This window comes from Corapipo altera, unplaced genomic scaffold, assembly GCF_003945725.1.
Source record: "Corapipo altera isolate COAL_440 unplaced genomic scaffold, ASM394572v1 360, whole genome shotgun sequence".
In the NCBI taxonomy this organism is placed as follows: Eukaryota; Metazoa; Chordata; class Aves; order Passeriformes; family Pipridae; genus Corapipo; species Corapipo altera.
The window spans coordinates 518650-536201 of record NW_020885015.1 but is presented as its reverse complement, the minus strand read 5'-3'; the positions used below and the strand labels follow the sequence as shown (position 1 = coordinate 536201).

Sequence of the window (17552 nt, the reverse complement as noted above, 5' to 3'; positions counted from 1 at the left end):
ATGCTTACTGCAGCCATCTGAAATGCAGTTGGCATGACAGCCACTTTTAAAAACCCCCTTCATTAAACACGGAATGCTAGTACCTTTTAGTCTTTAATCACAAGCAATGCTTGGCTTTATGCAGAATGAAGGAGAAATTAAGAATGTATCATTAACATTATAGAAGGCACAGCTCCGCTCTGTGTTGTAAGCCTGAGCACTCAGCCCACAATGAATGCAGGAAAGGTTATTAGGATGATCAGAGAAGTAGAGAGTCTATTTAAAAAGAGAAGACTAAGATAATTTTGCTTGTTTACTCTAGGAAACTGATGATAGGAGATATCAGTGGGCTATCATCACGAGTTAGCCTTCTGCCATCCTAATGGACAACACTGGCACAAGAACAAATGGGTGTTAACTGGAAGTTCAGAAATTTCAGCTGGATATTAGGAGATGGTATCTAGCCATTAGGGCATCGAGGTTCTTGAACACTTTCAATTTGTAGCAAAACACACTGATGCTTTAGAGATGTAGTTTATTAACTGGTGGAAGAAATTACAGTATGTTTCCTTCAGTAACAGAGCACTGGATGCAGTGACTTGGAAGGGCTTCAAGGTCTTGAAGTTAACTTATCTTGTAATTAGATACAGCTGTAGCAGAGGGTGTAAAATGTTTCCATACATGACAGAGGCCAAGCACTTTGTGCTGCCTTTCCTCTGGTATCCTCCTAATTATGCTGGGACCCCTAATGAGCCCACCGATTGTTGGAGGTGGGCATCAGATACAATATTTGTACCTGTCTCTATTTGTATAAAGAAATAACAGTCCTCGTACATGTTTCTGAGCATGGTATGCCCACCTAATACATATATTTCTTTGGCTTTTGTCTGATGTAGTGGACTGTAAATAGACTGCATTTTTTCTTAGACATTTAGCATAACATATGTTTCAATCTTGAGAGCTGCCTTTCTCCTGCCAGGAAACATTAATTAATTTTACATATACGCATTTAGTTAACACATATTTCCCATTCTCTTTGATACTATGTACTTCTAAATCAATGTTTTGTGGTTCATGCCAATCTGATAATTTTGATGCCTGTAAGTGTTGGAGTACAGGAAAACATTTGGTGTATCAGTCTCACTTGAGACAAATGAGTAGGGATGAAAAATATGTTAATGTTTGTTGTCTTTTGCAGTTGGTCAGTGTGATTCAGCATCTCAAGTGAGAACTGGCTGTGAGGGACAGAGAAGAGAGATGTAAAAGTGAAAACTAGCACTAGCAAATAGGAATCACGGAAAATTGTTAGGATTGTAAAAGTTTATGTGACTGGCTAGTGATAAGCAATCAATCTGATCTTTCTGAGTTTTGGATTCAGAAGCAAGGCTGTCTTAGTCTCTCTGTCTGACAAAGCACCTGTCTTCTACTACCATTAGACAATTTATTTTGGTGAGATGATACTGTATTGGTATGTTTGTCAGACTTGCTAAGCATTTTCATACTGTAGGTGAATTTAGAGGAAATAATTTACCTTGTTTTTCAAATCAGTAACAGGCAACCCAATACTACATTTTATGTTTCCAAAATATGCAGACTATAATGAAAATCAGGCCATACTACATAATCTTTGGTGTTTAAAGTAGCAAAAAGAAATGGAGAATATTCTGTGAATGAATGACTGCACTACTTCCACTCTGAAATTTTGATATGACCTTAATTAATATTACTACTATACATAATTACAAGCACATTACAAAAGCACAAGAAAAAAAAGCTGCACATTAAGTAATTCACTCTGTAACAAGACTTGCTCCAAATGATGATTTGGAGTGAAGAAGCATCTGATAATTACGAAGGACTTGGATGTACACACATGCTCCTAAACATATGCAAAATGACTACCCAAGTTCAGATGTGGGTCATCGATATTAAAGGTAAACTATGAGACCAGTTCTTGTACTTGATTGCATTTATATGGGTACTGCTCTTGTAACAACTGTGCTGTGTGAAAGAAAGTCTTTGTCTGAAAGTTAACTTATACTAAGGTACAGGAAAGCTCTAGGAGTCTTGATCTGACTAGTAAATGCTACATGGTGTAGAAAAAAAACCACAGATGAATTGAAAACAGTCTAACGTCTCATCGAACGTTAATAATGGCAAAAGGAAAAAAAAAGAGGCATGGTAAGTAATGATTAAATAAATTTTGTGGTAATGTTTCCTTCTCCCCTGCCTCCTCACCATTTTGCTAGTGCAATAATTTGCTGCTGTTGGCCTGATCAATGAATCATTTTTACATCCCTCTGTGTTTACAAAAATAAGCTATGTAAAAAGTCCTCATATGATTGAAATGGAATTATTTTCTCTACTGGCTACATGAGGTGCTACACCACTCAAACATAGCACATAGAATTGCATTCAGCATCATGCCGGCCGGGAAGCTAATACTTATTAGTGTTGTATGGCCTGTCTACCTTATTACACGGTTCATCTTAACCAGAAAGTAGCCTGCTTGTTAGAATTGTCAGAAGCATAGCTTAGGTGTTTAGGCACACATCTCTGGTCTAGCAGCCTAACCACTTTTCATGCACTGGCAAAGTCATGCAATCACTGAAGGAGATAGGGAAGAAGTATCAAAATCAGGCTGCACATCGTTTACCAATAGTGGAATGACATGAGTGTCTTACAGAGCTAGAAAATGCTGCTTTCAGTTCTGAGTACCACGTGTCAGGAAAGACACAGATAAGTTGAATAACAATAAGGAGTGAATGGTTTGAAAACTAGAATCTCAGAGGAGAAGTAATGATAGCTAGATAGGTTTAATGTGAAGGAAAAAGGGAGAAGAGACCGCCATGTTAGATGCGATCATTGTCTTTGGATGACTCAGGAATTGTCAAATCCCTTGCAAACTCATGGAAGCATTGACTCTATCAGCCTTTAAAAACTATTTTCCAATGCAATGATTCTATTGCAACAATCTTGATCCTCTTGCATAAAGTATGATAAAATTGCCCATTGAAGGAGGCTCATGAAGAGGTTGATCATCTAATTGTTTAGTTTCTATAAATTGAACGCATTTTGCCCCATTACATCTTTGAGATGACATACTATTGTTGTGAGGATGAGGTTCAGCTGAAGCTTCAGCTGCAACCAGTAAAACATGAAATGCCACCACATGAAACAATGGTAAACACACATGGGAGGGTCTCATAGTTTTTAAACTAAGACAGGTAATGCACGAGACAGCTATCAGTGTGACTTTCTAATTAAAAGCACAAAGCATATTTCAAGAAAAGTGCATTCAGAAATCATTACATTATTTTTTCTTTTTCATTCTCCAGTAACTCTGTGTTCTTCCTCCATACACTACAGCAAACAAAGGAGATTTCACTGTAACCTTAGAAATTACCTGCTTCGTAACAAACAGTATGGCTCATTACCATGATCTCATCAAATGGGTCAAACTAAGTTCAAACATTTTTTAATAACCCTATTCCTTGTTAATATGTATTTCATGAATAATGAGATATTCACAATAGCTACAGAAAGACAAAAACATCTTCATACATACTCTTTACAGATAAATTGATGAGGAAAAACAATGAAGAGATCTCAGGGTTCAGACTGTGAATGACAGGTATGCTAATGAAACGGGCTGCCTGTACGTCAGAGAGAATATTGGCATGCTTTATTATGCCTATATAATTCCACTATTTTGATGAAACACTGAACAGTTCAAAATGTAATGCCTACACTCTGAATTTGCACACTTACAATAAAATGAAGATGTAAGGCACACTTACAATGCATTCAAAGACATAACAATGCATTACACTCCATGGCACTTACAGATACTTTTTGAGGACATGGACAACTGATGTTTTCTGTATTGTTTTCCCTCAACTAATCTGCTTATGTTTCCTCTTTTACAATTTATGCATATCAGTGAGGAACACAAGACTATAGTAAACATCCTTTCTAGGCAAGGATCTGAATGGTCATATTCATACATTTTACTCCTTTAAAAATAAATGCCATGTCACTTTATTTGCCAGACATGACTCTCTAAGAAGCAGATTTATTTTTCTTTGTATGGCCTGTGTTTACACAACTTAATGCTTCTGTTGTATTCAATGAAGATGCCTCACTAGTAAACTAATGGGTACACTTCACAGATATTCCAGATTCATACAGTGCAATGTTTTCACAACACAGAGCACTATGGAAACACTGTATGAATCCTAGAATTCCTACCTCTCTTGTGGTTTGCAACTTGAACAGAAGAAACAGTTGACATAGCTAATTTGGGAGCAACTGGATAGTAATAAAATGAACAGTATATTAGAAAAGATATCACATAGGAACAAATCAAAAGATTAAAATAAACATCTTTATCTTCTAACTTTTAAATTAAATTTAACAATGGTTGTTGTTTTCTAAGGAAAGAGTGAAAGAGAGAAAATGAGTTATATACTACCAACTGTTGAATCATTTGAGCTGTAATACCCAAGATCAAGATGGGGAATGTAATTCATATCGACACACTTTGGCAGTTGTGTGTTAGAGATTATTTGGTGATTTCTCCCAATCCATGACAAATGAGTATATGGTAACCAGAGTGGTCTGAAAAGGGTTTTATTGAATTTGTATGCATATTTATTCTGGCCAAATAGTATAAACATGAACCCCACAATAAAACAATTAGATATAAGCAGATTTCTGTAATTATTCTTTTCATACACTATCCTTAACTGAAGTATTTAATCTACAATAAATGTTAAACACTAACAAATGGTGCAAACACACATAAACTGAATAGAAATGGTTGTAACTTTTTGTGTTTTATGTTCCCTAACAAAACATCAAAACTAAATTTACTTAAACTCTTTATTTTTGGGGAAGAAACACTGAATAATTCTGTGCTGTTCGAGACGTATTTTGCAACAAAGTCTTAGATCACTCACAGTATAATTAAGCTATGAAATCCATTAGAAATGCTAAGTATAATTTAATTGGGAATGTTTTGATTTAAAATTCCTGTGAATAATGTAGGCTAATCCTTACAGAAAGCAGAGGAACAGAGATCAATCTGGTTTTTGCTGTTTGTTTAAGGAACACATGCAAAAGCTTGGAAAACATAACATGGGCTAAATGAAGTTGCTGGAATGCTAAGTATCACTTTATCAGGGATATTTAGTTTAAAATATATATGAATAATCTGAACTATAGTACATTGTTAATTCTTGTAGAGAGCAAAGATTAATTAGTATTTTCTGGTTTTTTGAGCACATAGAAACTTGCACATATAACATGGTAGATTTTACATGCATGTGTTTTGATTTGGTCATTGTGATCCATAGATTTAATTACAGCCCTTCCAATGTAATTCCCAACAGATCTTGTTCAGTTTAGTGGCTCTTTTTCTAGACTGCCTTTTCATTAATTTTATTCTCCACCTCTATGTGTTACAGCACAGAAAGGACACCTTTGAATAGCGAAGGCAAGCCACAGGCCAGATTTCTGCAGGGATTTTTGAAGAGGAAAGGGCAGTAAGTAAGAAGAACAAAAGGACATTATTTTTATAATGAATAATCATTCTGAATGTGAAGTATGGCTGAATACTTCTTCAAACAACAAAGAACCTTACTTTTATTAGTCATAAAAAGTAATTTGTTTCTTTCAATGCTAATCAACGTGCCACAGTCTGTGAGTAATTTTTCGTGTGGCGCTCAAATTGTAGAAAACCATGAGCCTGTCCTGCAGAGAACTTGCTTGTATTGTGGATGGCATGAAAGCTGAGAATGCTTCTCAGCTCACTGGGGAAAGCAAAATGGAAACAAGACATTAAAAATGAGTTTGATGTAGACAATGACAATCTTTTTCACTAAAAAAATCTCAAAACTTACTCAAAACATAGACTGTGCTGTCTAAACAAGTCCAACATTATCTAGCGCTTTCTGTATATGAGTACTGTGTTTCTACTTTTCCAGACTTTTTGCAGTCATGTGTACAGTCTGATTGCTGGAAGACTCCTTTTTCAGATAAGGTTTGTTTTATAGTTATTTTCTCACAGGATAGCATTACTTAGTACCAGAGAAAAGCGAGTTGGATTATCATTGTTACTACTTCTGCCACCATGTGGGACTCAAAAGCAATTTCAGCAACTTTAGACCACTAGGAATTTTACAGCATCCTACCTTGGTTTGGTTTAGAAACCTCAAGGGAAGAAATATTCGGCCATATCCTATCAAACTTTGGAGGATCTGCATGCATCAGGAAAAATCAGGTTTTGTTATTTACATCTGTGTTATTGTTCTAAACAGGCAAGCATATGGACAAAGACATAGATTACAAACATCTATTACTGTACTAGTCTAAGTTGCACTTGAACAGTACATGACTCCACAGTGAACAAGAAAACAAGCAATTGATGATTCCCAAAACACCAAATGGACATAAAATACTGTGCATAACAATTTATGCTCTGTGGTTTAAAATATAATTTTTCATGATGAGAAGATATCCTAGGGCAATATATATGGTTCCAACACTAGGAACAAAACAGGAACATATTCTGTTAAATCTGCTCTGAAGAGATAAAATGACAGTATCAGACAAATATGGATTTCTTATCAAAGACACATATCTTACCTTATCATCCTGTTTTAGGGCCTTTTGAGTGAATTACATATCTGTTATCGGAAGAAATATATTTACCAGTAGAGTGGGCCTTTTCTTCAGCTCTCAAAGCTTTTTGTGTTTCATCTATTTCCTATCACCTCTGCTGATATATTTTACAGTTTAATTTTTTTTTTGTCAAAACATGAAATGTTTACATTTCTTAGAAATCCTACATAACGTGTTACTTGCATGAAGCACCTTGTGTCACAGCAAAAGAATTATCTGTGTCTCTTTAGAGCTTTATCTCCTTTGGTTAATGTGTTACAGGGCTGGAGTAGTGGGGAGTGACAATCCTCAGTGGAAGAGTGCTGGGTGTTGGAGCTGAGAATATGTGAAGGAGGAAGGAAAGAAAACTTTTTTTATTTTCCATTTCCATCTGCCTTGTTTTAAACATCAGACTCGGACCATGTTTTTATTATCTACTGCAGTGGTTATGTTTTCTCTGAGTCGAACAGAATTTTTCTTAATGGTCACGTCAGCCTACGTATGGCTTCATAGCTCTCTACATAAGAGAGCTATTCCTTCACTTCCATCTATGAGGAATTCAGTTGGGTAGTTGAGTAGATTGCAGTTGTCACAACTTGGTTGGGCATCAGGGGCCTATGCTTATATGTCTTTATGAAGAAAATGTGTTTCACTGTTATGTCCATCTTAGTGGGAGACCCGCAGTGAAGCTGTGGCAAAAAGACTGAGGCTTCAAACATCTGATATGGAAGGAGGACATCCCAAAGTTTCTTCTGACCCATTTGTCAAGGGTGAAGAGAAATTGGGTGGGTGAGGCTGTCTCCAAAGTCCTCCCACATAGAGAACAGTTCAAGGAAAGGATGATGACCTGCACTGTGCCATTTACTCTTAGGTAGCCTTCTGCAATTGAATGGGTCAAGGTGTAATCTAATCACATAATTACATCAGATTATTGCATTTTTCTGCTTTTTCCTTATCAATCAAGAAAATAGAAAAACAGAGTCAGTTTGGTAGATTCTCAGTCTATATATTGATTAAAAATAACCTGCCTCTACAGGTCAGATCCACCAATTCACACACATAGGAAGTGCAAACACAACAATCAGTGTGTATGACAAGCTGTACTTACTGAGGTGGCATAATAACCCAGCCCTTCCACTGATAGACTCTACTACCATGTACCTGAGGGACCACCTTTCTCCTCCTGAAACACTGACTGACTGGTTATAGTAAATAAGTTTCAAGCATGCACAGGCAAATTATTTGCACAGTTAATTCACTGTTGAAATTCTGGTAGCTTTAGGAACCTAAACATTTTAAAGGGACTGGACATTAGAGAATACATATAAAAATATATTAAAAAAGCAAAAGCAATCTTTATGGACTACATTGTCCTGCTGTCCCCTGAGCCTTTTTCTCTTATAGCCCTTGTGCAGCATCAGAGTTCTTGCAGAAAGCTGTTAACATTTCAGACTGGAGCTTCCAATATCCTCCTTGTGTTGTTAAGTACAGTGTGGCACACCTAATACAAAAATTCACAGGTATAGTGGTCTTCAACTGAAAAGGCTTAGGTATTATCAGAGGTAAAAGTAATAGTGTCAAAGCTTTGTAATGCCTTAGGACTAACCCTCTGTAATATGTCATTTAGTAAACTGCAGGTCCTATACAGGAAATCAGACACTTGACATAATTGGACTCACTCATATAATCAGTAATATTTCATATATATGAAATATATATTCTCATTATAATTTCTCCAAGTAATCTCATGTCCAATAAAATTGTTCCTTGTAAGGCAGAAAAAAATCAGTGTTACTTATTTCTTAGTGATCCTGTAAATGCTATAGATCTGTGCTTGTTTTAGCGAACTTAAAATGGAGGTTGTGACTTACCACAAAATAATCAAAAATTCCCTGACCCTTTAAATTAGATAACACTGAGCTGAGTTTCTTAATGGACACCCAAAACAATAAAGAACATATTTACAGTGCCTGGAGATTACCAATTAAGCATTATAACTAGTGATTATTATGACTTATTAGTGATAATTATAACCATCTTAGAAGGGACTTCTGGAGGTCATTTGTTTCTTATGTTTGCTCATGGCAGGGTCAACGCTAAAATTAGATGAGGTTACTGAGGGTCATATCCAGCTGAAACCAGCTGCTGCTTGGTAATGTGAGAGACTAATGAGACTTAATGCTTATATTATGTGATTTTTTTCAATCTTTGGTAAAGAGGATATCTTTTTTTCATATCCTTATTCACGAACTGTATTATCATCAAGATTACAGGTTTCTTGATAAAGGTCTTTCTTCATCTCCTTGAACTGATTTTTTTTTTTTTTAAGGGAGATGACTTTAAATGCTTTATCTAAAAAGGTATGTGAGATGTCCAAGTCAAAGAATGTTGACTGTCATTCCCACACGTATATTGGAGCAGATGAGTCATCCTTTGAACAGCCACTGGGAAGATTCATTTAGTAGCTAGTTATTCTTTCACAGCAACCTGTGAAAATATTTCTAGTCCTTAGAGATTACCATGAAGGATTTTATTTATAGAGAAGTTGACTAGATAAACCAATCTTTTCCAGAACACTTCTATGACTGCACACTGTATTTTGTAATTAGAGTCATTATTTACCAGAATAATTAAAGAATTCTGGTGTAGATATTCTATAAGATATCCTACTGTAACATATTCCATGACATAATCTACTGTAATATATTCCATGACAGTTATTTGGGCAAACAAGGCTACAGAAATGTGAAAGAGAGGTTCTGAATGTATATTTTAGTGTTATTATTTGAAACTGAAGCTACTGTAGGCACCTTTAAAAGTGGAGGTATGTGAGCTGTTCAGTTGAGCAGAAAATCAGATATGACATTTTATATTTGCATTGGAACTTTTTGCACTTTTAGTTACTATTGTTCTAAAGTCAATTATATGTAGAAAATAACTATGGGAAAAAAAATCTTTCATGAAGTAAGGAAAAACTGATTCCATTACATTTATTAGATGTATGATAATTTCCTTTTTCCCTTCCCACTTTTTTTTTTTTGGATACACACTATCAGAATTACTTCTGATACTAAACAACAAAAAATCTGTCTCAGTAATTCACTGGAAGTGCTGTCTGCACCATGGGCTACATCACAGTTTCAGATCGGGGAAATAAAGGAAATGAACGAGTAGTTTCAGCCCGATTCCAACCAGGCAGCTGCACATGAAAAAAACCTGTCATGATCTTGGCAGAAATTCATCAGCACGTTGTTGGTTTCTCACTCTGACCAAGTAATGAGCTGACATTAAAAATAAAATGCATTCCCACTGAGAGGGGCTATCCTTCCTCAGGGATGAAGAGCAAGGATGATGGAGTGTATGAACACAGTGATGGTGCCTGGGCATCTGTGCTCTACAGCAGAGTAGTGCCTTGTCATCTCCTAAACTGTGTCTGCTGACCCAGCCCACAAACAATGTATTTGCTGTAAATTACTACTAATAAATCAGTAAGTCTTAAATCATGCTCACTAATGGCAAACAGGGAGCACTTGTGTTGGCAACTATAATTATTAATTTTTAATAACAATAAGGAACCCTAGTGAAATATTCTGATTAAGGTGCTTTCTAACTTTCCTCCCGTTTAAAACAGAGAAAAGTATAAAAAAAATTGTCAATGTAAACTTGGTGATTCGGTAGAAGTTCATGTCTCCAGCCATAGAAAGCTGCCCTTGCCACTGCCTTTTTTAAACCATAAGTAGGCAACAGTAAATAGCTGTTCTAGGATATTAAAAAATATATGCTGGGCACAGTGGAGTTACAACAGTGGTTTTAGGTGTTAATATTGAACAAAAAGCTAGGAATAATAAAAAATAATGTTCACTGAAAGCAATGGTATATTTAGTAAGTGATAGAATAATTGGGTGTGTTTATATCAGATTGTGTTCCACCACTTCTTGCAAGCATCACACTATCATTATTACAGCATTTCTACCTCCTTTTGTCTTTTTGAAGTCACGATAACCTACCTTACATAAAATTTGCCTTTCAGCACTTTCATTAAACTGCCAAACTGAAAGCATTGAAAGAGAAGAAATGCTGATTTTTTTTTTAATCACCCCTTTATTTTATTAAGTTTTAAAAAAATACTTGCCAATATTAGGCAATCTTTCTTGGAGCAATGTAGGAAGTTTCATACCTGTTCCTTTGAAGAAAGGAGAATTCTGCATAAATGTGAAGGTGTGGTTGTTTTATGGCAGCTCCTCAGCCATAACAGCTTTTATAACTGTTGGAAGAATTTAAATGCAATTAGTCCTTTATGTGTCCACTTGTTGTAGACTAAAAAAAAGTGATCTTTTTAGAGGATTAAAAAAAAAAAGATAAATCTAGCTCTGGAAACTTTCAGATATCAGAAAAAATGTCCATTGACTTGAATAAATTGTTGGCTGATTCTCAAACTGATGAGGGCTGAGGGAATTCTTCAGTTTTAAGTATTTCCACTAAAATGTTTGTAGAAGTGCACAATGAATCAAAGCCTTTTTTGAATGAAATATTTAGGTAAAAATCTCATGAAACAAAAAGTAAACAATTTTGTTGATAGTTTGCAGGGGTTGCTCCTTTTTATTTGGATTGATTCTGTTTCTTCCTACAAAAATGCTGAAATTGGCTAGTCAGTTGGGATTATTGTACAGTAATACACAACTGATGAGCAGGAAATCAAGACCTTTTTTTTAATAAGTGCTATGCTGATTTGGAAATCTCATTCTTTCCTTATACTCTGTGAAATAAACTGATTACGTGTCTAAGGGACAGAAAGAAAAAGGTGAGAGGGTAATATCTAGAAGTATATTTTTTCCCCAGCAGTTTCTCCCTAAGCTTTATGGCTAATTAGATTTTAAAATATCTTTGTGGATCATGCCTGCTCTCTATAAACTTCCTTGAATGACCGAGCTAAACTTGCATATTTTAAGTGCTATGTATTTTGCATGGGTACCATGGTACATATTGAAATGTTGATATCTTATTTTCTATAGTGTCCTATCATTTCATTCTTTTTTAATGGTTAAAACAAAGATAACTGTCAACTGAATAATTTTCCCTATATTACAGCAAATCAAAAAGCATTGAAAACTCTATTTGACTGACAGACTGTTTTTAACTAACCCATGATGATGATGGTGAACCGGAATGAAGAATGAGAAACAATATTAAACTGTCAGTGGCTGTGTCTACGAGACTGGTGAGAACAGCTCTTCTTATCTGTTAAAATTGGTGGATCTGGCAAAAGAAAAACTGAAACAAAGGTTCTCCCAAATCCCATCCCAACAACCTGTCAGTGCTCCCTGGAGCAGCATTGGTGGTTTCTGACCCTGCACTCGAATCACTCTGCTGGGATGTTTTCTGCTCAGCACTGGGGCCAGTTTTGCTTCCTGAACTTCAAGAGTGACATCCTAGTTACACAGAAAAAAAATGGCCTTGTTGTGAATCCTACCAGGTAAAACTACCCATTATGTCTTTTATTTGGACTGTTAAATTTCTTTCAGATCCAGTGTTCAAATGAGTATATCATACCATAAAGGCTATCCGTATTTTTTTTCAGCTCAGTAATGTTTTAATATAATGGAAAATCTAATTTTTAAAGCAAAAGATTCTGAGTGCTTCAAAGTACTAGAGTAAAAGAGGGAAAACAGATACTGCTACTGGCTTGATGTTATAATCAGTTGTTTAGATAAAGTGATTGCCTTAGACTAGGAGCCTGATTAACAGTATTATTTATTAAAAGGTCAGATTTGGATAAAACGGAATTGCAATTAGAACATTTTGCTTGTATGTCCAAAATACTGTCTGCAGACAATATTTAAATGTTCTAAGGAGATAAACATCTTAATGGTCTCTCAACAGTACAGCTTTCCGTAAAACTTGACCTCAAATAATACTAGAAAAGTAATGTACAACCTAGTTATGCTAGTTATGACATACGTGGGTGTTGTGTACATGCTCTAGTCCAAAGCTTGGCATTGTAATAGCCTTGATCGCACGATTGTAGATTTAATGAGAGAACTTCTTGGTTACTGCAAGGGGGCAAAATCAGGTTCAAAATACCTTGTGTTGTTATTAAAAAGAAAAAAAATCTGCTAGCATTTGCTCTCACAACCTTTTAAGATATGTACTTATCACATTAAAATTTCATAACAAATATGTAAAACAAATAAAGCTACACTCATCCATGCACAATTTTAGTTCCAGAAAAACACCTACTAGATTTTTCAAGGTTAAGAAAACAATAAAATAAGAGAGTGCCCATTTGGTCTTTTCTTTTTTTTAACTTCTGTGTCTGGCATGCATTATCATAAAAAAAAGTTCTCTTCAATTGAAATTGGCTATAAAGAAGAACGAAACCACAGAGAACAAAGCAGAAAATACCGTTTGATTATTGTGATTGCATCTTGCACTTGGGTGCACGGTCTGTCTCTAAACTCTGACTCATCTGCCAGCAGCAGGCTTTAAGGTGATAATCACCCACACAGAGCTATTTGCACATCATGTCTATCCTATCCTGTATCTAATTATACCCTTTATAACAAACTGTTTAGCATAATTAGTGGAGTTATGCTTCACAGGAAAAAAGACAGAAGCCATAGTTTAGAAGATTCAACTTTTTGAAGGCACACATGTACAGATTAGTGACTTTGGTATTTGGTCACAATAATGAACATTTTGATGCATTGGTCTATGTAAAATTGTAAATCATTATTTTAGCAAGTAAAATAATGATTTACTTTTCAGAATATTTACATATTGTATGTAAGCATTGCTTAAAATTATGAAATGGTTTTGGGACTCATTAATTGCTAACACTTTCACCAGTACTTTTCCAGACATGCCTGAAAAATGCTGAAAGGGCCAGCATTGTAATCAAGAATGCTGGAAATTATCAGAGAACCTATTATTCAACTGATAGACAACAGCAGGTACAAATGACCTTAATGGGAAAGCTCTGATTTTTTTATTTGTTTTGTTTCCTTCTAGATGATCAGAAAGGATGTTTACTAATGACCACTCTTTCTTTGTGTTCAAACTTTAAAAATAAGCTGCTTTAACACGAGATCTTTTGAGGTAAAAAAGGAATAGAGAATAATATATATATGCGCACACAGGAATATATTTATTTTTCTTTGTTCGTTTTCATTGCAGTCTTAAAAGTGTTAAATGAACATTACTGATGTTGGCATCTTCTTTGTATGCTGGCAATTTAGTCTTTCTAACCCCCCTGCCCCAACCCCATCCTCCTTATATAGCAGGAAAAGCTGGAAGTACACAAAAGCCAATAGCCCCCGTAGGTGTTTGTTGCCAGGCAAAATGAAACCCAAACTGCATCTCCTAAGAATAACTTCCTGTCCCCAGATGGGGGAAAACTGCTGATATGAACACAAATACTGTATTAGCATAGAGAAAAGAAAAAATCATGCAGAGTCCATTAAAGCAGCCACAACTAATTAATCTTGTTTGGATTTGTGTGTTAATTGTACTTCTGTTGACTTCTCTTTGAGACCAGGATAAATTTATGGATTCTATCCTTGTTTAACAAAAGTTCTGCTATTTCTGTATTATCAGAAAGATGTTCAGAACATTGTGCAAGTAGAATTATTTCCCCCATGAGCTATTTAAGAAAAAACACATGGAAAAAACAAGTAGAGTATCAGTATTTACTTGAAGAGATGCTCATGCTTCACTCTTTTCAGGAAGGCAAATAAATTTGTTGAATTCTACAACATATCATTCCAAGACATTTACAGCAGACTAATGATAAAGCATAGACTTGCAGAAACTCTTGTATTTCCTATGGAATTTTAAACGGAATTTTCTCCATTTGTAATAAATAAACTGTACTAATCACTCCAGTGTAAAATACAAAGAGGTCAACAATGCATCCTTTCAGCTCACCATTGTTCAAAAGGTATTTAAGTTTCCCTATTAAGTTTTCAAAGGCCAACATCTGCTGATGCTCAGAAATGGGAGATGTGGTGACGAAGGCTGTATGGAGTGTGAAGTGAAAACACAACCATATAGACCATGCAACACAATACTAAGAAACTATAGCACAACCAAACTCCGAAGACCTATTTTCCCATTCATCCCATTTCTATTATTAATGGCAGGAATATTTCTGACATGAATTTTCTCTTTCATTTAGTTCTTTCTTTTTTGTTGTTATAAAATATATGTCTAAACACAAAGTTTTGAAAACAGCATATCGCTATGAATTTGCAGTCATGCAAATACCAAAGGAGATACTAGAGCAGGAAAATGACATTTTTAAGATTGAAGGCTTTCATTTGCACATTATTGTCATTGATGCTGTTCCACTATTTAAAGCTGCAAAACAGATGCCATGGTGTTCAGCTTTAACACTGCTCTCACTTGCAAGGGAGATAGTTTTGATGGCATTTAACTTGCTGTCTAGAGCTTAACAAATCAGTGCCATTCATGAGCTTAAGTAAACTGACTTGATTTATAAATTGATAGACCTGACCCTGCATCATAAGAAGCGAGACTATTTTACCCAAATTATTAAAAACTTTTCAGTTGGATACTGGGCATGGCAAATTGCATTTTACAACTGTGATATTTTATAATTGAGATAGATCTGCATTATAGAAGTCGTGTCTAAACTATCTGCAAAGCTGAGGCTGTGGGGAATATTCTTTCAGTCAGCCACAACAGGATCCCATTTCTGCCTCCCTGCTTTATTTGTAATTAGCTAACATGCCATGACTGTGTGCACTTCTCTGCTATGGAATTCAGCTGAGACCCACAGCTGCGCTGCTTTGCACTTAGTCCCTTCAAGTGTTATATTTAAGTAACCATCTATTTCATTGATATAGTGGTGCTTTACATAACAGTGTCATGGTTTTGTTATAGTTCAAGTATAATATTTCGGTCCTTTAATTGCATACAGGAAAGCATTTTTTCTGTGAAGGAATACAATTCTGTTTATTTTGTGGCATAAAGCCGAGTCCAAAGACCACTAGAGTTAACGCAGATATCAGCAGATACGCTGTATTTGCAAATCTACTTCATAAAAATGAAAGCTATTACATTTATAAACTCTTCCATTTGCTCTTTGTATTTACACAGGTGTACACACATGAAAATTAATGGTCCTATACTGTTATTAGCAAACACTTTTTTTTTCAAGATGCTGAACAAATATTTTCTGTGCAATAGTGTCTTAATTCTTTGTGTAACACTCAATTTCATAAGACTCAGTCTTCATCTGGTGATAAAAAACAATCAGAAAATCTGTGCTTGAGTGCAGATGAGTTGTCAGGAGTGACATTGTCTCTGACCACATAATAACAGTTACATGTTAATGCAACAGAGGAAGGCCAGCATGGAGCCCCTGCACTATAGGGCACCTAGTCAGAGAAACATTATCTACAACAGAAAGGGATGCTGGGAAATTAGATCCATGAAGCTGAATGACAATGCAAAACAATACTGGTTTTATTACTTACTACCAATACTGGAAATACTGGGTATACCTGTAGAGAAAAAAAAAACCACAAAGAAATATAGTTAGCTGTTTGCTGTAGTTGGTTGAGCTATTACATCTAAGATTCTGAAAACAATTTTAGAATACTGTGGTAGCAACTGCCAATATGTACCCAGACCTTCATAAATGCAGAGTCTTTAGATTCTTCAGTATGGGGCTGCAGGGACTACTAAAATGCATCGACAGATTGGACCCACACCAGCTCTCTGTACTTCATGAATTTGTTCAGAACACTTTTGTATTCCAGCTAACCAGCCATTAGGTTTAATGCTCTAGATAAAAATATCAGTCATGCATGTATTATGCAGATCTAGGAGAGTAATTTAACCAAGGGATAGATGGATTGCTAACTGCTTTGGCCAGCTGCTTAAGTCAGTTGATACCTTCTGTTGCATTAATTGTATATAGCTATTTTTATCTCTTTTACCTGATGGTTATCTAAATTAAGCTATGTAAAAGAAGTGTAATTGAGTGAAACAATCTAATACAGTAGGTTGGCCTTATTGGCTAAGCCTCTCATTGATTTTTTTTTTTCCTCTGTTCATTTCATTCTTAAACTGAATTGATGGAAGGAAACCATTCTAGAGGCAGGTGACATTTACCATAAGAGGTGGGGCTGCAGAGGAATAAAATTCCTTTACTGGATAAGCAATGTGGGATCTCATGTTGCATGATGCAGTCCCAAGATAGCTTCTTGTCAGGTCTGCCCTGAAATGTGTGTAGCACAAAAATATGGACATGAATCTTTCCTGAAATGCCATTTACTTAAAATTAAATGCCATTGTTAATGGACTATGGCTAGTCAGAAACTGCAAATCAGTATTTAAATCCTGGATATTTGCATCTTCTTGGTTAAATACAGTTTGCCTTTTTTAAGTTTTACTCACTTTTGATGGTATGCATTTTGCTGCAGTAATCTCTCTGTTAATCTCTATTAAACATCCGCTATACTTCTTTTAACATCTATCTTGAAGTTCTCTCTTGGTCAGAGGTGGCCCCACTCTGCAATTTAGCAAACTGGAGTGAAGGAATGTCTTGAGGATTAATGATATTCAATGTATGCAAGATTGTGGAGTCAAGTTGGGAACACTTCTAACTCGTGGTATGGCTAAGACAATGTTGAAGTAAAAGAATTTGCAGACTGGGGACAGATCTTTTATGTTTCATCACATCAGTCCTGGGGCACATGTCAGAATTGCAGCTCTCTGGTTTCACATCCTATGGCACCTGTGGTCTGGCAGAGCACTGGGCACCACACTGTAGACAGCACCTGCTGCTCACCCAGCCCTACGCTCAGACGTTGTTTACAAACTTAATTATTTCCACTTCTGCTGAGATTAATGTGTATTTTCCAAAATTTTAGCATCATAAGGTA

At 35.6% G+C, this 17552-nt stretch overlaps 1 protein-coding gene and 1 long non-coding RNA gene across 10 annotated transcripts in view; one reads left to right on the top strand and one right to left on the bottom strand.

Moving 5' to 3' along the window:
- NTNG1 (netrin G1) overlaps positions 1-17552 on the bottom strand; it is a 151258-nt gene that overhangs the window by 32290 nt on the left and 101416 nt on the right. For 4 of the 8 annotated variants that reach the window (XM_027667613.1, XM_027667617.1, XM_027667620.1 and 1 more), the window contains exon 5: positions 16140-16166. In XM_027667613.1, coding sequence (XP_027523414.1) covers positions 16140-16166 — 27 coding nt within the window. Of the gene's footprint in view, positions 1-4230; positions 4291-6173; positions 6240-16139; positions 16167-17552 lie in introns of all 8 variants that reach the window. The other 4 variants (XM_027667621.1, XM_027667618.1, XM_027667616.1 and 1 more) reach the window with 2 other exon arrangements.
- The window catches only part of LOC113958959, a 47784-nt gene that overhangs the window by 10321 nt on the left and 19911 nt on the right, over positions 1-17552 (top strand). For both annotated transcript variants that reach the window (XR_003531661.1, XR_003531662.1), the window contains 2 exons: positions 5448-5525; positions 11731-12115. This is a non-coding gene — a long non-coding RNA (uncharacterized LOC113958959). The remainder of the gene's footprint in view (positions 1-5447; positions 5526-11730; positions 12116-17552) is intronic.